General features: G+C 45.3%; 1 protein-coding gene across 2 annotated transcripts in view; it reads left to right on the plus strand.

Annotated features, from left to right (window-relative positions):
• LOC119188186 (uncharacterized) overlaps positions 1 to 10,936 on the plus strand; it is a 202,142-nt gene extending 191,206 nt beyond the window's left edge. For both annotated transcript variants that reach the window (XM_075894730.1, XM_075894726.1), the window contains exons 3-5: positions 4,400 to 4,796; positions 5,981 to 6,090; positions 8,536 to 10,936. In XM_075894730.1, coding sequence (XP_075750845.1) covers positions 4,400 to 4,796; positions 5,981 to 6,090; positions 8,536 to 8,816 — 788 coding nt within the window. In that variant the 3' untranslated portion in view covers positions 8,817 to 10,936. The remainder of the gene's footprint in view (positions 1 to 4,399; positions 4,797 to 5,980; positions 6,091 to 8,535) is intronic.
• Positions 10,937 to 22,752: the final 11,816 nt, after the last annotated feature.

A 22,752-nucleotide genomic window follows, 5' to 3' on the forward strand; every position in this document is an offset into this window, starting at 1 on the left:
TAAATAGCTTGTATACTACAGAGAGCAAGCTGATCGGCCTGTAATTCTTCAAGTCCTTGTCATCTCCTTTCTTATGTATTAAGATGATGTTAGCGTTCTTCCAAGACTCTGGTACTCTTCCCGTCAGGAGACACCTCGTAAACAGGGTGGCTAGTTTTTCTAACACAATCTGTCCTCCATCTTTCAGCAGATCTGATGTTACCTGATCCTCACCAGCAGCTTTGCCCCTTTGCATGCTCTCCAAAGCTTTCCTGACTTCTTCTATCATTACTGGTGGGGTGTAATCTGGGTTACTGCTAGTTCTTATAGTATTAAGGCCGTGGTTGTCACGGCTACTGTACAGATCTCTGTAAAACTCCTCTGCTATTTTAACTATCCTATCCATATTGGTAGTTATTTTGCCTTCTTTGTCCCTTAGTGCATACATCCGACTTTTGCCTATCCCAAGTTTCCTCTTCAATGCTTTGACACTTCCTCCGTTTTTCAGAGCGTGTTTCAGAGCGTGGAGTTTTTTATCTCTCTCTTATTCTTCTCTTTCTTTTGTTGGTGTTCCCTCTGTTTTTACCTTTCTGCATTTTTTCTCATCATTTCTCTCTTTCTCAATCTTCATGTGCTATGCTTCACTCTCTCCCTCCTTTTCATCATCAAATCTCGTTTCCTCACGTTCAGTTCTCTTTCACATTTCCTTGCCACGCTACACTACACTATGCAAAGCTATGCTGTGCCCCCGCGACGGAAGGGGACAAAATGGACGCAATGGCGTACATTTTGTCTCTTCTTTTTTCTTTCATTAACCTCTCCCTCTCCGCTTGCGTTCCTGGATAGCTCACTTTTTAGGAATCGTCTTCGAATTACGTGAACGTGGGTTCGAATCACGCCTTGTGGAAAATTTTTGGCAAAATTTTTCTCTTTCTCTTTCTTTATATCTTTATTTCCAAATCTGTCTTTCTTTATCTCTTTTTCTCTCTGTACTCGTTATCTCACTCATCTGGGTTACTACAGGTGGTGCGTTTGCCCGAATACAGTAGCACATTCCTGTTTGTGATCATTTTCTGGCATGGCCGCAAATTTCACGCCATGCTAGAACTGCCTTGCTTTTAAAAAACGCCAGGCCTGTGCGAAACGTGCAGAACAATCACAGTGAATGCTAGAATAGCGGCCTTTCGGAGCCTTTTCTAAACACTCATTGGATAACCGCTGCAAGCGCACTTGCGCCTCATTCGACGCTAAATTTCCCTGTATTGGAGCTTACCCACTTTTCTTGATGGTTATATTACTCTGGATACGTAATCTACTTTTAAGAGTACATATAATGATGTTTCAGAGTATGGGCGCGTACCGTACAACTGCAGTGCCGGGACCTCTTTGATGCCCCGGCGTGGGCGAGAGCGCCCCTAGCGGTTGCTCCTGTTTCTATATCAAACTTTCGCCGAAGCTTCATGAACAGGAAAAGTATTGAAGGACTCCATTATTATGAAGCACCGAAAAAAAAAACACTAAAGGGCTATATCAACTGATCTGAAAACGCAAACACAGACAGCTGCGAGACGCTTCGCCTTTGTACTCGGTTGCTAGCTGTGCGGCACGCTTTACAGAAAGAAGCAATGGGGATTGGTTAGCAACAACACCATAAATGCAACATGCATTTCTGAAGTTAATGAGTCGGAGTGAGCTATACTTTTTGCCAATCCATGGCCATATATACTCCTCCTCAACGTTACTATCAGTCTAATCTGGCTTCACGTTTACACTCACATCTACTGACACATTTTTCAAAGCTGTAGCTTTAAAATGTCGTTTCGAAATTGGGGGACCCTTAAGCTTCGCCTTTAAAAGTTGAACGCGATAGAGAAATCCGGCCCCTAGTGCGCGCTTCAACCGCTAAGTGCATACTTATTATGTTTTGTTACATACACACACAAGCACGCACACACACATGCACACAGTAGAATGTACCAGCGTACGCGCGCGAATGGTGCATACAGGTTATTGATCTAAAGCAAGAGTCGTATGGCCTCCAAGATACACGCCACGCGCTTGCCATTCGGAGGCCATAAGGAGTCTGACAATGCCTCACAGATGGCAGCCCATTATCTAGCGTTTGCTGTTTGCTTGATTAACTCCTCTGGAAAGGCATGATACGTTTTTCGCTAGACGGACGTTGTTGTTTATTTTTAGAGCTGCGTTAAAGTACCTATGTGTTTGTAGCGGCGATGACTGCACTATCCCGGCCTTTTTCGACGTAGTTTGAGGCCTCCCAAATGCGCCTACAAATCGTTGAATAGGCTCGTTTTCGTCGTGACACCTGTTGAACATAATGCGTTAAAGGGGCCTTAAAACACTTTTTTAAGTAACCATAGAATGAATTCACTAAAAGAGCTTATTGCCTCACGAATTCAACGCCGCAAAAATTTTAAGAATCCGTCCAGTGCGAATAGAGTTGCAAAAACTTGTCGCATGCTGCAATTGCATTCTCTGTTTTCTCGTCCCGACGAAAGCGCTGGAAGCTAAGCAGGGAGAGGTGGCAGGGGCAAGGAAACTACATCAGCCATGCCTCGTGACCTTGAGCACGTTTTCTTCTTTTTTTTCTTCGAATACGCTGCTTTTTCAGTGTGGTCGCGCGCGCGCGCGTGGACAAGTAGCGGCCTCCCGCGGCCATCTCTGTAACGAGCTTTTTCGCTCACAACCAACGGGGCCGACGCCGACAGCGGAATTTCTGCGACACGAGCTCTCTAACGCTATCGCGTCAATATTGGTAGATCAGAAGCATGAATTTTTGGGGTGGGTGCTTTGACCTATCTCACGCCCCGCAAACTTGTTCGCGGGAAGTTCATCATAGAAATAGCTTCCCAGAATCATCTCCTTTATGAAAAAGAGTCTACTCGATTGTGACCCCTGATAACTCGCATTGAAGACACGATATTAAAGGGTCCAAGAAGAGCACCGATTGATGTTAAAGAGCATTGACACTATGGTCTAAAAACGCCAGGCCTGCAGGGAAGGAGTAGCACAGTCACAGCAAAGGCTAAAAAAACGGCCTTTCGGAGCCTTTTCTAAACTCTCATTATGTAACTGCTGCAAACACACTTGCTTGATGCCCTCTACGGCAATTTTAATAAAATAATTTGGGCAGTAGGCCGGCATTCGCTATGCTATTTTTCGTCATTCTTCTGAGAAGCGTGGTATCTAAACAATTGCAAGAAATTTTGTGCCAATTGTTTATGCAGTGGCTGACAACGATGAGGAATTATGGCTGAAGTGGGTATGCACCACAGTTAATAGGTGAACAAGAACAAGCTTTTGTAATGGGTTGGAGAATTGGACGACTCACTCGTTACGCTATTCACATTGTGCGACGAGTGGTTGTTGTTGCGCTGTTTTAAAACGCTTTATAAGTCAAATTGACGTGACTGCTTTCCCGACATCAAGCCTGTTTGAGGCAAGTTTGATAGCAGCTTCCAAGGACTGGCATGGCTTAGTGGTAGAATACTGGGCTGGCACCCAGCGCACTCGGGTTCGAACCCCACTGCGTCAATAGTACTGGTTTTACAGACACCGGTGGCGGCGGACAACTACGGCGGCGCGTGACCCGAGTTGTGATGTCATAACAGTTTTCGCTGTAAAAAGAGATCAGGGCGTACAAACAGCTTCTGAAATCACGGGGTTGTAATTAAACGCTGAAAGCGGCTTTAACGGCGAAGTTGCGAAGTGGCAACTACGGAGTTTGCATAGTTAAATGAAGCGCGCTCATCTATTAAGTTCGGCCGCTTTCTTCTGGTGAGTGGTAGAAAGAGTGGATTTGCTCCTGTCCCGTCCCACACTCCGTCGATTATGGTGGTGCCTCGAGGCTCTGGGGACGTCTCAAATGACCCGGGCGGCATCTTGGGCTTGTCAGACAGCCCAAAGTTGATTCCATAAAATATACCATATTTTATTCCTAAAATAAGGAAAATGGCGTTAGAGCCGGGCATTTGTGGATGGAGTCGGAATGGAACCCGTTTTTTTTTTTTTTGAACATCTATGCTTATTTTGACTTTCCTCTTCTGGATTACTACACGCAGCATAATATGCAATACGTTTGATGGCACAGAATTCGTAGTGCATTAGCTGGTCCAGTTAGTAATTGTCCATTGTGAAACAGCGCCAAAAAATGACAGAACACCAGTGATAAGAAAGATACACAAATAAGTGCTGACTAAGCACTGAAGCTTTCATAAAAAGATATAGGGCGGCGTAAAGAAAAAGTTTAAACAGAGAAAAAACACAAAGACTGCATAAGATATCCGAAGGAGAATTGAACGGTGTTCAAAGATACGGAGCAGAATGAAGTAGACCCGTCCGTGGTGTGAACCCTGAGCTACAACGTTGGTCTAAGGCAGCCGTGTCTCTGACGTCGCAGGTGGACGTCGTGCGTCCGAGTTCTGCTTCCGCGAACCCCCCGAGTACGTGCACCTGGCGCCACCGCGGTCCACCGTGTCCACTCCCCCGCCGGGCCGCAAGCGGTCCGCGTCGCTGCCGCACGTGCGCAGCCCGTCGCCCGTGCCGCCGCCGCTGGCGAGAGCCGCACGGGCTCACCATGCGGCACAGCAGCAAGCCAGGCAGGCCCGCGGCGGAGACGAGGAGGACGACGAAGAAGACGACGACGACGACGACGACCAGGAGGAAGAGGACGAAGAGGCCGACCGACGGGACACGCCCCCGCCGCCCATGGCCGCATGCCCGGAGGAAGACGTGGGTGCAGAGGCACGTCAGCAGCACCGCAGCCGGCTGCTAGGAGCGGCCACGGCTGACAGGAGGTGAAGTCGATTGATTGATTGATTGATTGATTGATTGATTGATTGATTGATTGATTGATTGATTGATTGATCTGACATGAAACAGGTACTCCCTTTTAATAATAACAGAGGTGATGATACCTGCAGTAACATTGCTTGCTCGACACGACATTGTTCATACTGTTGGGAAAAAAAACAACCAGTGAAAATATAAACTGAAAAAAACATATTGATGAAGAACAAGACGACAGTACAAGCAGCAGAAATGAATGAATACTGATTGGAAATAAATTTGTTGTGTGGTATAATCTAGGTATCAAAAAGTAGTAGAATAAATTGTAAAATAATAACAAATAAGATAAAATATTATGAAAGGGCATGGGAAAATTTATGTACGCATTAGTAGTAGCTTTTTCGGGAAAAAAACTGTATATGCTGCTGTTTCTTTCTAAGGGCTTGTGGTTTTATGTGAATAATAATATTATTATTTATCGTGACTTACAAGCGTTCATCGAATCTATATGATAGTGTCATTTGTGATAAATGTGACACTGGCCATCAAGTGTTATAACACTAGATGCACTTCAACTGTCCAAATTATCACGGCGAATGTAAGCATGCTCTCAAGTCATATAGCTTGCGTTTGTGGCTTATCAGGATTTCAGACAAATTAAGTCATTTCAAAACTATTGTTATAATAGTCCAGTTCTTGCGAAAATTCTTTTGAAGAGTTATTCGTTGTTACCAATACCTTGTTGATCAGCACACTACTATCACATGTCACAGTCTAGCAAGTTCACCTTCCTTCGCGCTTCGTCGCGTTTCTGCTGACGTTTTTGCGATGGATCATCAGAATGTTACTGAGACACACAAAGAAAGAGATAAGAGTTTTTTTTCGTACTTATATATCCAAGTGAGTTAATTTATGCATGTATACCACGCTAGATATATTTAATCAACTAGACACAAAAATAACAGCTTTACAATAACAGTGTTTTGGGAAGCCATCAGCTGTGCTCTTGGTTCATTGTGATGAGCACTGTAGTTAAACATTGCAGTTGCCACTGTTTCATTGACGATAATTCTCCAAGAAAAAACTCCGTAGTCGTGATGCCTATACATATGTGGAAAACACTGCATGGCGAGATTCCCCGTAAAATGTCCTTGTAAACCATCTGACACAATGCTCTTGATGATGGACGCAGGAAGTCGACACCCTGCCAGCCGAAATTCATGCAGTGCCGAAGAGGACGACCTTCGTTGGACCTTACCGCCGCACAGGCATCCGGCCACATAACGCTAGGTAGCCACTTGGGTAAGTCAGCTACACTCACTCGCTCGCTCACTCACTCACTCACTCACTCACTCACTCACTCACTCACTTACTCACTCAAACTTGTACGAAAGATGAGAACGTTACCGACGTCAAACGGAAATAGAAAAGAGGAAAAAAATTGAAGTTTACCAGATGGAAATAAAGGTATTGACAGAACAGTAAGTATGGTTTGATAAAACTGCGACTGTGTAGAGTTAACTTAATCACGAAGAAACTGAGCAATGAGAGATGATAAAGAGCGGGTTTTTTTTTTTTTTTTTTGCGTGCACACGACGTTGAAAAAATAACTGCGCACACGTATAGCAGGTATTTGTAAAGCTGGTTTTGCCGTTATATGCGTAATTGTGAGGAGAAGCCAACTGTTGCACGCTCTTTCAGTTTTAGCATGTCTTGAATGGTTCTTCCAACGAACATTATTAAGGCGAAAGCCTTAGATCCCTTGCCAAAGGCGTTTATGGCACACAAACGTGATCGGCGGGGTCCTGCGGGGGCGTCGGCGTCAACACAAGTGATGCGAAAAAAGTCGTCAAGTGGTGGTGCCACCATACGACGTCGTCATGACGTGAGTGATCTTGTGACATCACTGTGACGTCGAATGTCGCGCGTTGTTGCCATCGCATTGCATTGTCGCTTGGTCAAAAGTGGGCCGATCTTGGGGGCTGTGCAAAACGAGTTGACGTGCAGAAAGCTTTCGGAACCAATACATCGAACTAAGAAGAAAAAGAAAATGACTGTTAGGCGAATTCAAAAGGAACACTGAGAATTTTGAAATCAATCTGTACATAAAGACCACATTTCTTCAAGTGTGTACACATATCTGTGCAACTTATACTGCTGTGACTACAACGATATGCATCGCAGTAAATTAAAAAAAATTATTTATTAATGCATGTCTCATGCATCGTGACTGAGCCTTGGCTCTGAGGCCAGCACTTGCAGATTCCAAAAAGATTGCCGCGTGTCTAGTTAGGCTCCAGAATTTTCTTTAATTAGTTTTTATACATACACTCTGAACGTGGCTAATTAGTCTCAGCTAGGCATTATAGAGGTGAAAACATTACTGTAGATTACATCGACTCTTCTAGATGCCGTTGCTGACCATCAGCCGCTGTTACATCTTTTGCTGGCTTGCCAGCATTCCACTCCTGACAACATCAACCTTTTGTTGGTTAGAGGTGCGGAAGTTTGAGTCCAACTTGGGAGAAAGAATTTTTGCAAAATACGGTGCATATATACGAAGGCAGCAAATAATGAAAGAAGTCGTTCACCTTTCAAATTCACTGTCTTTGGGTTTGAGTATCGACCTTCTTGAGATCAAAATTCTTTATAAGAACAAACAGTGTGGAAAGATTGCCAGAAGTATACTATACAAGAAAAGAGCCGGTGGTTGCATCTTTGACCGTCTGTTTGTCTGGGTGCATCTAAATGCAGCTTTTGTTAAATTAAATTTAGGATATGTTAACGCTTTTGTATAGCACTGACTAAGTGCTCTTTTTCGCGTATGATAGATTATGTGAAATGCGCAGCAATAAAAAGTACAGATTTTTTTTAATTTCGCGATACATCTGCCAGAAATGACCAAAAAAATCAGGAAGAGCACGAAGGCAGAGTTCAAATAGGTCAATTTGCATAACATGAAGAAATATAATCTTATTCATTTGAAGAAAGTTTAAATAAATTCAAAATTAAAAAATATTCCAGCGTGAGGGCTTTTATATGACCCTGTCGAGACATGCATTCTTAGCGCGTAACGCTTTGAGGGCTCTGCTTGCTCTATGTGTTCCGCTTTTGACTATCCTATAGCGCCACCTACATGCACGCGTTAGCACATTTATTGCTCTTTCCCTTCTGTTTTTTTATCCAACGTTCCTCTCGTTATTTTATTCCCCTTGGCCGTTCATCCAGCGTAGGGAAGCCATCTGTATATGTTTCTAGTTGCCCTCCCTGCCTGCCTCCTCCCTAGCATTTTTTTTTTCCTTCCTTAATTGTGGTGTCAGTTAATGTACGTCTTCAAAGAATAGTGTTTGATTACGCGTGTCGGTATGCCATAATAAAGAATTCCTAACAGCGCAAAAGGCAGGATGAATGAGAAGACGCACAGCGCTTTACGTCCTCCCGTCACGTCTTTTGCGCCGTTAAGTGTTCGTTATTCTTCATCGCTTGCTGGCATCTGCGAATTCCGTGCGTGCCCCCTCACACTTTCCCAGCAGCCGAAGCGGGGCGTTTCTCCAATGCGTGTCGCTGCTTTCCTCCTGGTCGCAATTAAACCCTTCACTGCGAAGTACGAATCCTCAACTTCATTATTTAAAGGAAAAAAAGATAAATGTAATGGTTAATTCACTAAGTATTACGGCTAGGTGGCGTTAGCCGCCGCCCGATCTAAAGGGTACAGCCACATCCATCCATCCATCCATCCATCCGCAGAATCCGAGATCGCGCGTCGCCGCCACTCGGTGGCCGCGGCGGGCGCGGACAAGCCAGCGGCGACCTCGTCCGACCGGGGCCTCGCGCAGCCGGCGGCGACGACCAAGACCCGCGCCGACGCCCTGGCCGACGAAGCGGCACGGGCCTCGTGGCTCCGCGAGGCTGATTCCAGCGACGACGACGACGACTTCGACCTGGGTCCGCGCACGGTGACGCCCAACTCGTCGCCCGTCATGCCGACCGCCTCCTCGCTGGCCGGCGCCCGGAGGCCCGTGTCCTAAGCCGGCGGCGACGTAGGCCTAACTGGTGTTTGTTTCCTGGCCGTACGCGGCTTTCATTTTGGCTGGCTCACTGAGGTGGACCGCAACAAATGTTGCCGCTCCCGATTACAGCGCCCAAGCGGCGCTGAAGCGATTGTCGGCGAACATTAGAGCTCTGTTCACGCTTTTGTTTTCTCCCAAACAAGGCGAAGAGTCCACGCACGTTGAAGCTCGACGTCTGTGGTGCACCTTTGCGTAGGTTTCTTTTGGGAAGACAGATAGGACAGCAGGCTACAGCTGTCGTTTTAAAAGAGTGCCCATTGGCCGAACGTAAATCCTTTTTTTGTTTTTTTTTTCGCGACGCCATGATTTGTGCGTTCTTCTTGTAGCGGAAATGTCGCGAAGCTCTGTGGTATAGGGTCCCGATATCTCGAATCACCCAGCGAAGTTCCGCTCCTCGACCAAAACAGCAGCGGGTTGCACAGGAAAAACGAAAGAGGCGGACTGAGGAATGTTCTCGCGACTTTTCTTAAAACACTTGTGACACAAGAAGATAAATTACGCCATGTTCTGCTTATGCGTGAGAAATTTGTTTCAGTAATTCTCACAATTGGCGTTCTTAACTGAAGTATTTTGTTTTCCTGTAGTCTCCTTCGATAACGGAGGGTGGTGACCAATTTCTCCCGAGCGTATACAACGCATGAGTGCCTGATTTCGGTACGAGCGTCCGCAATCGATGTTCTAGCCGCAAGTAGAGTTGTCGAGCATCTGTTAATGAGGGAAGCAGAGCAATTTCCATCACAGCGCGAAGGGAACAATACGAATCCTGTTCATTTGAACCGGAATATTAAAAAGGAAGATTAAAGCGGAGCGCTATACCGCTCTCAGCTCAACCTTGAACATGACCGCAGGAAAACTCCGCAGCAACGAGAGCCTCTGGTCGCCTTTAACTCTGCTCATGTTTGACACTTGAAGATATTTGTTAGGCGAGGGGGTTCCTTGAGCTGTACTTGTTACTGAGATCGGCCATTCGTTCTCCCCGCAAAACGTGTTTCAGCGCCTCTTTCAGTGATGAGAAGACTGTTTTACGCTTCTAAGAGGCTGCGAGTGTGACAAAGAAATTTTGGCGCAAGGAAGAAGAAGCACAGTAATGTGAACGAATGACACAATAGTATGCCATGTCTAGTGCACACGAATGCTAGCAGCGGTGACTGTGCAGATATAGCTAAGAGTGCCGTCGCAGGAAGCACGTGGTGTTGATACTGGTGATATGTGTACCGAGGGGCTTCATTAGTGAAAGTCACAGAGTCGTTTTTTATTGCTTCTACTGGTGGCCCATTCGAAGCGATTGTCGGCAAAAGTATAGCGAAGCGTGTGAATATCACCTAATAGATTGTTCCGACGACGAACTGCATAACAAAAAAAAAAAGAAATGTAAGAGAGCCTTGTAGTAAACGTCTAATGGGCAGCAGTTCTCACACTTACCGTTTTTTTTTTCTTCATGCCACGGTGTGGCTGTTTTCATCATAAGCATAGTAGCATGGCAAGAAACGTAGATGTTTCCTAACCCGTGACACTTTTTATTTACCACGTTGCAATTATGTGGACAACCTTTACCTATAGACAACTATGTAACGATTAAAACGATGCCACTCGCATAAGCTCTAGGCGCATCTGGTTTGTTATAGTCATTACTTCACATTTCGTGATGCATGAAACCAGTGTTTCTTTCTTTACAGCATAACCATTTGTAAAGTGTACACAGTAAACGTGCATAAGCGCGCCTATTTTCCCTTCTTTGTTCTTTTTCTTGATGTCACTGTCATCGCCAAACACCCTGCTTGTGAAACAGAGTAACGAATGTATACACTATTATTATCCTCGTTATTGGTGCGATCCATTGTTAACAAGCCTATTTACTCACGAGTGCCATCATGATAAACGTACGTCATTGACTGACAAGGGCGCTGTTTGCGCCGTCTGTAAGCAGTTGTACTTACAATTGTATAGTGTTAAACCTCCTCGCATTGGTGTGCTGAACTCGTTCTCTGCACAGTGAGATGTTGTGTGATCCCGTTGTGATATCGCAGTAGTGACCGCGTTGCTGTCGTGCACGTATATATAGTCGTATAACCGTAAAATCGCGTTTCGTTTGTTGTTGTACAGTGCGCTGAAGTTACGTAAAAAAAAAGAAGGGCAAAAAATTATTCGCAGCACACATTGTCCGAGCTTATTACACGATCGTGAAGTTTTTATTATTAGTTAAGAGGGGGCATAGCGGGCTGTATGTCTGCACATGTGTGTATTTCGCAGTTAGTTTTACAACAAAATAGCGCATTTCATGCTATTTTGCGTTACCTTTCACCTCGTGCAACGCAATTAAAGAGCTCTGAAAGCAGGCCTTAATGTACAAATTACATCTTTGAGGCCTCCAAACCAACATATATCGGTTTGTCCACACGTTTCCGTGAATCTGCTTTTCTACTTGAAACTTCTAAAACTAAAAACTTTGGCTGGCGTTGATTCTTTACTTTATTCCTTCTATACAGTTCACAACATGCATGGCAAAACATGTAAAGGCGAAAGATCCCAGAAATACAGAGACAAGTAAGCTTTAACACCGATGTACTTATTATCATTGGTTCTTATGCGCACAGGGTTCTATAGGGTTCTGTGTCATAATTTTCATCGAGACTTAAAAGTAGTACAAGACAGCAATGAGCACATTTTCAGAGCTTTCTGCTAAAGTACAAGTATATATTTATAGGTAATATTATACACGCGCAGCACACTACGTGCAATACACAAAGTCAAGCGTTAGACAAGTGCAGCTATTTTCATTGCAATGAACATCCGAGCACCTTGTCTTCTGTTCTAAAGAAACGGCCCCGCGAGGTCTGCTGTGCTGTTTTTATTTTTTATTTTTTTTAATTATTGGATTCCCTATGACGCGACGTGCAATGTAACGCACTAATTTGGGATAACGCCCCAAATACGTCATAAGCAGCAAGTACACTTTACCGGAGTGGTAACTCTAGCAGGAAGCTTGAGTCCGAAAGAGTCTTTCTTAAAATTTACAAAGAAATAAAATGAAAACCATGCTACACTACAAGATGCGATTTCCTCATACTTGTTCTCTCACAAAGTCCATACGCATTTTCGCGTTTTTTATTGTTATTCGAACACACTAGCGTTGTGTTCTGTATCTAAAAGAAGGTACAGATAGGGGGAGACCACCATCTTGTATTCACTTGCTTTTGGTCATCCTACACCGCAACACTGCCTATTAAGAGATCGTCCGCATGAGAACGATCTTCGACAAAATGTAGTTTGAAGGATTTGAGTCCAATATTGGCCGAAACAAATCTCACTTCTAGGCGGTGCGCGAATATTCATAAACGTCTGAATATCGCATATAACAGCGTCATACTAGACTCTTTGAATCACAAAGCCACCATTTATAAACACGGATACTTTTGGACAGTTCAGGCGTAATTTGGGGACAATCCACTTCAAAAAGCCGGCTGCACCTAAATAAACATAAAAACTTTTGCAAAAGCCTGAAGTTCATCTCTACGGGTGTGGCATTAGTGTAAAACGTGTCATCTTACGAAGCACAGCTGGTCGGGCAGAGTTTACCGGCTGTGCAAACATTGTTCACAAACACCGAAGAGTTATTTGCATACACAAAAAAACGGCTCGTTTTATTTCTGCATCGTAATTTGATCTTCTAGTGCTGTAACTTTTGTCATTATCGGAATAAAACATCGGTTTGTGTTAATAAAAAACGGTCGTTGAATATTGCAAAAAAATATTTGAAAATATTCGCGGTGGGACTCAATTCGCTTTGCTTCGGTCCCTGTTCGATTCGCATTCGAATTCGTTATCAAGCATCACTATTCGCACGCCCTCTACAATTCCTTTTGATCGAAATGCATGCGAAGCTTCTTCGGTTTGAATTTATTCAAACTTGCGGCGGGATACTTGGCAGCCCTAACCTTCACGTTAACCTTAAGCTATCGATGGTCTCCATCGTTTGACGATAGTTCACATACGGGTTCTAACTACTGACTCCTGTACATAATTGCCACCCACTTATAAGATGTGCTTAATGTTAGTGCCCGGAAAGTTTCCGTAAAATATCGTGTTGGAATTTTCGAATTGACACGCAGTCTCTGTGTACGCCACCTACTATTGCGATCCTTCACAGGATCTCTTGTCGGCAAGCAAGGTTCTCTGGCAAGCGCCGTAGATGTGGTCGCTTGGACAAGGCCCATACACAGCGTCGTTTGCCACGACTCTCGAGTAGTGCCCATGTCGTTCGAAAACATTCCTTCGCTTACTAATGATAAGGCCTGCGTGTCGCTTGTTCGTTCTATTGTCCCCGCGTGTGAAACTACACCATGTTCACTGCCTGTGCGACACAGTGGTTCTATGAGCGCATAAGTTTTCCCCAAGACTAGCGATAGCCGCTGTGTGCTCTGTAGCATAGAAAAGCGAGCGTGAAATGAAAGCGGCAATGCCAGAAGAAAAGTAAAAGGAACGAACATACGTTCGTTCTGAAGCACTGCGCCTATTTTGTCCCCACGGCCATTGCGTCACCATTGAGTTACATAATATGCAGACGCTGCGTCACAGTCTACCGCAGTGGTTTTCAGTCATAGATGTTTCAGCGACCACTCGTACACCGATGAAACTAAAGGGGATTCTTCGCCGTGGAAAAAAGCGGAAAAGGGGAAGGGTGAAATAGATGCCTTTTATTTCTACCTGGCACAGAATGGTCAAACAAAAGTGACACGCCAATTCGATTTCACCAGCTTGCCAATAAGTTGTGTGGTCTACAACCACCTTCAAGCTGTGTATCTCTATGGTTTTTTTTTCAATTATTCAGGCCTTGTAAAAACATTATCACAAGCATACGTCGCATAAAAACTGCAAGAAAACCTTGACAAACACCTCAGACAGGAGAAGCCTAAGTTAGCTTTGCTGCAACGCAATTATGCTATGCCGTCAAGCAGACTAAACTCGGAAGTACCCATTGTGACGGGACGTCGCGTGGTTCAAAAAATGCGTTTTCTTGCTTTTTTTTAAAGCGTGCTTATTGCAGTCACCCAAAGGCGACCTTACAGACTTTCTGGTGTCCACAGACTCCCATTTGAGAACCACTAGTCTAACGGCTAGGCTCGGCCATTCGAAAGTCAGAGTGAATAAAGCAACCGCGAATAAGCATCCGGTCATCCGAATCGCGAGACGAAACTCAAACAGTGGCTCTCGCGTTCACAGAAACCATGCAAATGTCAGCAGCTACTTCAGACTGTAGGATCGCATTGTAAAACTACATTCCACCGTGTCACCTTTTTGAGCTGTTTGGAGAAAACATGCAGCAGCCCTGTGCGCCGATAAAAGCTGACGATATGGTGCAACCTGACACTGGCCCGATTACACTGATGTCCTGACGCTTGTATCTGGAATACAAAGCTTGGGCCACACAGACCTCACTGTGCATTTAGTGTTATGGCGGCGTGGCAGAACGTATAAGTTGAAGCCACGAGTGTCGACAGCCCCGGGTTTTCCTGTGTGTGAGGCGGCTGAGGTTTCGACACCGCTGTCAGAACGCTGCACGCAGAGACCTTGCGTGCGTTCTTGTTCCGAATTGGCATTTCTTCTGGATGGCTTTGTACCATCAGAGTCGCAACCGCAGATACACGTACACACACCTGAATACATTTAGTATGTCACTCCAGACGCATTGTCCCTTCGAAGATGCATTATATACCTGACCGGACCGTGCGACTGCTTTGATGTATCGAAAGCCAAATAACTTGAGCTGCACTGCATCCTGAACAGATTCGAAAATTAGGAATCCTCACTCAATATAGAATACGTGTTTCATAATAAACTTGTGTTTTTTTCTTCTTCGCATTAAGATCTTGTGGTTTTATACGGAAGACGATGCAGGTTTCAGTACTCTCGAAGCTTCGTCGGCTTCGTTTCCAGTATCGCAGTGTCCGCAGACGTGCAAGTCTACCACGTGTGAGATTTAAACAAACACCATGTGTTGAATGGCGGGCAGCGAACGGACAAATGTGGAACGCGCTTACGCTACGTATCCAACGTCGTAGGGTGCCACGCGTATATTTTTTACAAAAGTTCGGCTGTAATTACATTTTGGCTGTAATGCGTCGCAAGCAAAGTGCAATGAATACGTTCGGGCTTCGCTTACAATAATATAAAGCCAAAACTTAAAATTCCGGACATCGCATTCGGCAAAGCGAACAGCTATAGTCCTGTGGGAGGTTGTAGTCAAAGGAACTGAGTCAGTTTACTTGCCAATACTATGCGGCTGTCCGAGAGTGGATACACGAGAGTTTTTTCCGTGGTCGGAAATCTAACCCACAAGCTCATCCTCAAAAGCGCAATTCCATAACCAGGCAAACCTTGTTAGCAGAAAGACTGTTTGTAATGCCGTAGAGCACTGTTAAAGGACGCTAGTGTCCACCTAAGGCCGTTTTTCGTTTTCGTTGCCATTGCACAACCAGTCCACCTTTTCGCAGGAGCACCTTCAAAGGAAGCCTGCGTATCAACTTTATGCGTTTAAGGTTTTTCATATTCACAGCGTGTACTTCCAAGGACGATCTGCCGTATTGACCGTCAACAGGCGAAAGTGCTGCAGCAATTCGAGACAGCCGCAACGCGTTTTTTTTTCTTGAAAAAATTTTCAAAACCATATTTGCAATGTATTTGTTTTTTTTTCCTCTCAGCTTCAACTTGAAATGAAACCACCTGATGGTCAATCCTATTTTCAACTACTTAACATGTCTGTCAGTATCGCGCGCTGTTTAAGTCAGGCGATCAAGTCACAATCAGTAATTTTACCGGAAGTGGAAGCACTGTTCTGCTGTAACTATCTTGCTGTGGAGAGGTTGAGGTTTATATCACCTCGGCTACTTCATTTGTACATCTTATGCAGCATAAAAAATGGTGATTGATTGATCGATATGTGGAGTTTAAAGTCCCAAAACCACCATATTAATATGAAAGACGTCGTATAGTGGAGGGCTCCGGAAATTTGGACGACCTGGTGTTCTTTAACGTGCACCCAAATCTGAGCACACGGACCTACAGAATTTTCGCGCCTCCACCGGAAATGCAGCCGCCACAGCCGGGATTCGAACCCGCGCCCTGCGGGTCAGCAGCCGAGTACCTTAGCCACTAGACCACCGCGGCGGGGCAAATGTTTGAACAATGTCAGCCTGAATGATGCCACTGCATTATCGTTAATAGATGTTAGCCGGGCAGCGGCAAAGTTTTGGGTATCGTACACACGTGTGACATTGTAGTCTACGAGGAGCACCCGGCATTGTCTTTAGCGTATCTGTCCTTCGCATCGCGAAACGTAAACAGGAGCGCGACATACACGTGCCATATATCAGTGTCTCCACGTCACTCCGTACATTCTGTCGGTAGAAGTATAAGACGTCGGGGTGAGCAAATCAGACCAAGAGTTAGACAAGTACGGTAGCTGCAACAGAGTACACAGCGGTAAAGCGACAATCCTCAGATCCGCACTTTTACTTGGCGACCTTCCAGGCCCCCTTTGCTGTATGTAGATGTCAGTAGACATCGCCAGAGAAAACACATAGCGAGCCATACATAGCGGTGACTAATGGTCACTTCCGCTGCCCTTTATGACGCGACCACTCTGCAGTTATTTTGTGGCCACTAACACGTGGCGCCAATAACACCGGCTTAAAAGGTTACCTGTTATTTTTTGTCCTTCTGTGGCTGCTGCATTTGCGTGCTTGTGCATTTAGCATCAGCATGGACGGAGGGGGGTGATGGCCTTAGGAGGGTGGCTAGCCTTTACGTAAGCATTTCTCTTTCTTTTCTTTCCCTCTCCTATTTTCTCTCTCTCTCTCTCGCACACACACACACACACACACACACACACACACATAGCCATATTTTCGATGAAGGCGAAAATAGTTGAGGCGCGTCTGCTTAGATTTGGGTGCACGTTGAAGAAACCCATGTGGTCAAAAATTTCGGAGCCCTCTACTACGGCGTCTCTCGAAATCATATGATGGTTTTGGGACGTTAAACCCCAACAATTGTGAAACAACTTACTTGGCGCCAGGTCTACATTCATAGTCATATTGTGCAGATTCATTTCTTATTAAGTGTTTTTTTTTTGTCTAGCCCTGTTTCATGAAGAATCTTTCTTTATTAAGCCACTCTTGCAGTGACAATTAATTTTTTGAAGTATATTTAACTGGCCTTTTTTACGACGTAATAGGGAGACTTAAAATCGTGAAGCGAGCAGCGCGGATACTGAATAGAATGAAGAGAGTCACACAGGCTCGCGTCGATATCTGTGTTGTTGCCTTCACTTCAACAAGCCCAGGAACCCGAATGAGGGTGCCCCGCTCCCCCCTCTCCCCGATTCGCCATCGCTTCCGCTTTCGTTTTCTTTTACGCGCACCATCTGTTCACGAGCTCACGGTGGAGTCGAAGCGTCAATAATAACACGTCTTCTCACTGTGACTCTCCTTCCATATTGCCCCGCCGCGGTGGTCTAGTGGCTAAGGTACTCGGCTGCTGACCCGCAGGTCGCGGGTTCGATTCCCGGCTGCGGCGGCTGCATTTCCGATGGAGGCGGAAATGTTGTAGGCCCGTGTACTCAGATTTGGGTGCACGTTAAAGAACCCCAGGTGGTCAAAATTTCCGGAGCCCTCCACTACGGCGTCTCTCATAATCAAATGGTGGTTTTGGGACGTTAAACCCCACAAATCAATCAATCTCCTTCCATATCGCTCGCCCGTTAAGTAATGCACTTTGCTTGAATTACGGCCTCTCAAACGACATTTCGTGCATGTTCGATACCTCGTATTTGAACATACGTGCTGCACACTTAAACGGCAGGCCTTCCTCGACGATAGCTTCAATGAAGGCAGGTGTATACTTTGCCCAAAAACAAAATTTTCAGAATGGTTCCCGTACGCTTACATGTAGACAAGAAGGCGAACTTTCTTAGCTGCTCTCGAAAAAGAAAAAAAAAACGAAATGTCTGAATATTACGTCGAGCGAAAGTATTCGGCCCTACATTTTCATCTCATCACGTTGCCTTGCTCTTCACAGCGGGAGCCTTAAGCCGGTTTGCCTAGAAACTTGCGCGCGTATAACCAGCTTACGTGCGTGAACCAAAACGAACTTAACTCCGGCGCTGTATAGGCACTCCAGACTCGCTGCGCCAGACGTCTTCGTCGCTGTACCCGTCAAAACTCATCAATACATGTATAACGGTTATTTTCTTTGTTTCGTGTTCACTATCGCATTTGCTATATGCCTAGAAATTCTGACGCAACCTAATAAAAAAAAATTGCAACACTCGCTGCTACAGATTTTACGTTCGAACGCATTTTCTGCAAAGGGTGCTGTAGCGTGGTACACGTGGGAAATTGACTTAAACAGATGCGAGATCCGATTGATGGGCACGAAAATATAAAACTCTGACTTTCAAGCGCGCTTTGTGCTTCAAGAAAGTGAGAACAAGTTATGTTGCAAATTACCATAATAACTAAGTTCGTGACATGGGCATGCGTCACTCGGGAATCTATGCGAAAGCACCGGGAAGAATGACGCTAAACATTTGTCAGGAAACGGACCGTCTGCGGCATCCGCTCATGGGCTATATAAGTGTCCCCACTTTTGATCTTCATCGCAAATAGTCCAACTACTGAGAAAAAAACTGTCATTATATGCCCTGTGCACATCTCGAACACTGCCACCAATAGAGATGAGAGAACGGAGCTATCGTGTCGACAGTATACACGGCGTCTCTCCTGTTTTGCTCTCAACGCTAGTTCAGTTCAGGAGCTTCTGTCACTGTGCAAGGCTTCAGCGCAATGTAGGTCGATCGATCGCAACTGCGTTTTTGTGAGAGTGACAAGTCATGCTTGAGGCATCACTTTGTTTGACAACGACAGCTGTCTACTTCTTCTCTTCATAAGGTCAGCGGTCCGGAAGTTTCGCTGTCTTCAATGCGTTGTGTCGCGTGTTATTTGGCTCCTCCGGCCGCTCCTGGTCAGTTCGATTTTATACGCCAGCTCTGTCTTTATCGAAGTACAAGGTTTTATTTTTTTTAATTACCATCCTGCGATGTATGAATCGGCAACTATTGTTTTCTTTTTAGTGGCATTCCTTTGCGAAACGGGACAGACTTGAGCGTTGCGCTGCTAATCCTGGGGACGCTGGCTCGATTCTCGGTGACGGCAGTCGGCTTTCAGTGAAAGAGATATGCAGCGACAACCATGTACTTTGATTTAGGTACATGTTAGAAAAACCGAGTGGTTGAAATTTTAACGGAGTTCCCCACTGCGACGTGCCTCAAGGTCGTATCGTATTTTTTGGCACGTAAAACCACAACAATTATTAAGAACCTTTTAAGCTCACCCACAACACATGTCCCTTGTTTGTTCTTGCCAGTAATTATTTCATCCATCACAATTCAGCATCTCTTTCTTATTGTTTTTATTTTATTTTTCGTTCTTCTAGTCAAGCTTCACTTTGTATGATGTACTGTTATCTTCTACTGCTCTTGATGGTCAGCATTTCATTATAATATACTGAATAGCTGACGCACTGTTTATTACTGCAGGCACGTGCTTCATCCTGTTTCGAGTATTCTCACGTGTGTGATAGCCCTCAGACAACCAGCTCAAGCCATCAACCCTTCACCACACCCTCCCTCCCCCAAGCACACAAAGTTATTATGTGGCGCTGCGTATATTCACAAAGAGAAGGTAGCTTCTCTCTCTCTTCTCGCCCATGCCGACATGCGTGTGAAAAAAAGTATCGAGTTATTGAGCTAGAAGAAAAACAGGGACACAAGACACACCGCTCGTCACTATATCGACAGAGCCACTTCAATGTGCGCAATTACCATCTCATCGGACAAAGCGCTTTCGCTTGTGAAGACGAAACAATCGCAGTGCTTTGGAACGAACGGCCCATTAAAAGATACTTTTGTGATGCTCTAGTGAGCTCCGTTTGTCTGTGCGTGCACAGTTCTTCAACAGCTTGCTTCTCGAGCTATATACGCGCCTTTTTCGAGCAAATCGCCGAACGATGGTGTACACAACTCGTCTCTTTTTTGCGCTTGAACGAGCTGCGCAGACGGGTCGTTTCGCGAGCACCAACGTAAACATTAGCGACGAGCCACGGAAAATGGGACTCGTCGAGAGACCCCGAACGAGAATGCGTTCGCTTGGTTTCTGCTGCTCCCAAGAGAGCAAAGAGCAATCAGCAACACGTTTCCATATATCTCGGCACAAGCGATTGTCGTTTGCATAATTGCTACATTCAACACAACGACGCGCACGTCATTTTTTTTTTTGCCGCTTTACTTCAGTCCATCTCTCTCTCTCTCTCTCTCTCTCTCTCTCTCTCTCTCTCTCTCTCTCTCTCTCTCTCTCTCTCTCTCTCTCTCTCTCTCTCTCTCTCTCTCTCTCTCTCTCTCTCTCTCTCTCTATCTCTATCTCTATCTCTCTCTCTCTCTCTCTATCTCTCGATGTCACGTGAGGTATAGGTGTATGTGCGAAATCGTCCCAGCAGATTCCATAAAACAGATACATGGCCGAAGTAGGGATGTGCAAGCGGAATATTCTTGTTTTCTTTTGCTCTCTTTCCCTTTAGCTTCACGAAGGTACGTTGTATAGACTGTTGTTATAGGGACATTAAGCTCACCGTTGTGGTTATAAGTGTTTCTTATAGTTAGCCTGCTTCGTGTCTCATCGTGTCGGTTCCGAATTCCGCCGTTTGTCATTACCGTCAATTTCCGAAAGAAGCCGTGCAGTGTTCCGAAGCAGTCGTGTCGTGTGCAAGTGACTCAAACGTCGGTTACGAAGGCGTCGTGGGGGCGACGCCAGTGTGTGGAGTTCATGGAGAAATGATAAGAGAGGAGGGAACATTACGTCACACGAGTGAAGTCCATCTTGTCGACCCAACACGTGATCGAAACGTCAGAGCTTGCGGTAGGTGCTCTTCCGCCTTTGAACCACCTGCGTGAGCCGGCCGGCCTGTGCCGAACCCATAGAGTTTCTCAAAATTAACTAGAGGGCACTCTGGCGCTGCGATCGTCCAGCGACCATGGGAATGGTGGGTAGTCACGGAGGAAGGAAAAGGTGTGGGTAGTACTCACATTTGCCTAGTCTTCGTACTTGAGGGCGGCGAATCGATCTTGCGTCTTCGTTTATTGCTGTGTTTCGGTTTTGTTTTGAAAGAAAGATTGAACGCTTTTGAACTTCGTGAGCCAATTTGGAAAGTAAGTAAAAAAAAAAAGAAAATGGTGACGCGCAACCGCTGATTATTTGATTATACTTGTTTCGTGAGAAAACAGCTTCAAGCCACACGAACACACATGGAGCCAGAAGCAGGCCAGCAGTAGGAATATTAGACAAATGTGTGTACTACCCATCATTCCCATGCTCGCTGAAGCATCCTGTGTTGCAGCTCCCATAGGATGGATGGATGGATGCTATGAGCGTCCCCTTTATAACGGGGTGGTGACAAGTATGCCACCAGGCTCGACGAAAAAAAAAAATCTTTTTTTTTTTTTATGTTGGCCTAATGCCTCTACTTCGATAAATTCTATCTTAATGGAAAAAAGGTAAATTTTCAGCTTAAGTTCTCTGCCATTTACGGCACACTGTCCATATTTTATTTTTCCAATATTTATTTTTGTCCTTTCTCTCTAATTTTCTGCCACCAATACTCTAACCGTCTCTTACTTATTTCAATCGCGGGTGTGTTCAGCTTTCCATTGTTGTCCCTAAAACCCAAGGCTTCCTGTAGGCTCGTGCCCAAACGTACACCTGGGTGGATATCTCCACATTCAATCAGAACATGCTCCGCCGTTTCCTTATCTTTCCCGCAGCATGTGCATTGTTCTTCTTCTTTACTGAATCTTGCTTTATAACTACGCGTTCTAAGGCAACCCGATCTCGCTTCAAACAGTAAAGCGCTTCCCCTTGAATTATCGTAAAATGCCTCCCTCCTTATTTCATTTTTGCCCTTTCGGTAGTTACTCAAAGCCGGTTTTTTCTCCATAGCTGCCATCCAGTAAATCCTCTCCGCCTCCCTGACTTTTCCCTTAACGCTCTTTGTTCACATATGGCTCACAATACCAGCCGTATATTTACTAGTGAGTCTTCTAGTTCTTTTTCTCCACTGTGTGTCCACGCTCTTCCTATACAAATAACGGAACACCTTCTCTGCCCATCTACTCTCCTTCATATTTCTTAGCCTTTCTTCGAACCTTATTTTGCTCTGCGCTTCCCTCGCCTCAAAACCTGCCCACCCCATATCGCCCTTTACAGCCTCGTTTGTCGTCTTCCCGTGAGCACCCAACGCGAGGCGTCCCACAGTCCTTTGATTTACATCCATTCCCGATTGCACCTCTGCCCTCATGCACACCACTGAGTTCCCAAAAGTAAGCCCTGGAACCATTACACCCTTCCACAGACCTCGAAGCACCTCATACCTATTGTATCCCCACAACGCTCTGTGCTTCATTATTGCCGCATTCCTCTTTCCTTTTGCTGCCGAGGCTTTTTCCTGTACCTCCATGTATCTATCACTCTCATTTACCCATACTCCAAGGTACTTGTATTCACTTACCCTCGGTATTTCTTGGCCTTGTATGGACACCGTCTGATCACAGGGATCATTGAATACCATCAAACCACACTTCGTTACACTGAATCCTAGTCCAAGAGCTTCACCTTCCCTTCCGCATATATTCGCCAGCTGCTGTATATCATCTCGACTGTCCGCAAATAAGACGATATCGTCCGCATAAAATAAACCTGGAAGCTTCTGCTCAATCATCATGCCGCCCTGTTTGTGTGACAGATTAAAACCAATGTTGCTACCTTCTAGCGCTTTTTCCATACTCACC

The sequence above is a fragment of the Rhipicephalus microplus genome, chromosome 1 (assembly GCF_043290135.1).
Source record: "Rhipicephalus microplus isolate Deutch F79 chromosome 1, USDA_Rmic, whole genome shotgun sequence".
Taxonomy (NCBI): Eukaryota; Metazoa; Arthropoda; class Arachnida; order Ixodida; family Ixodidae; genus Rhipicephalus; species Rhipicephalus microplus.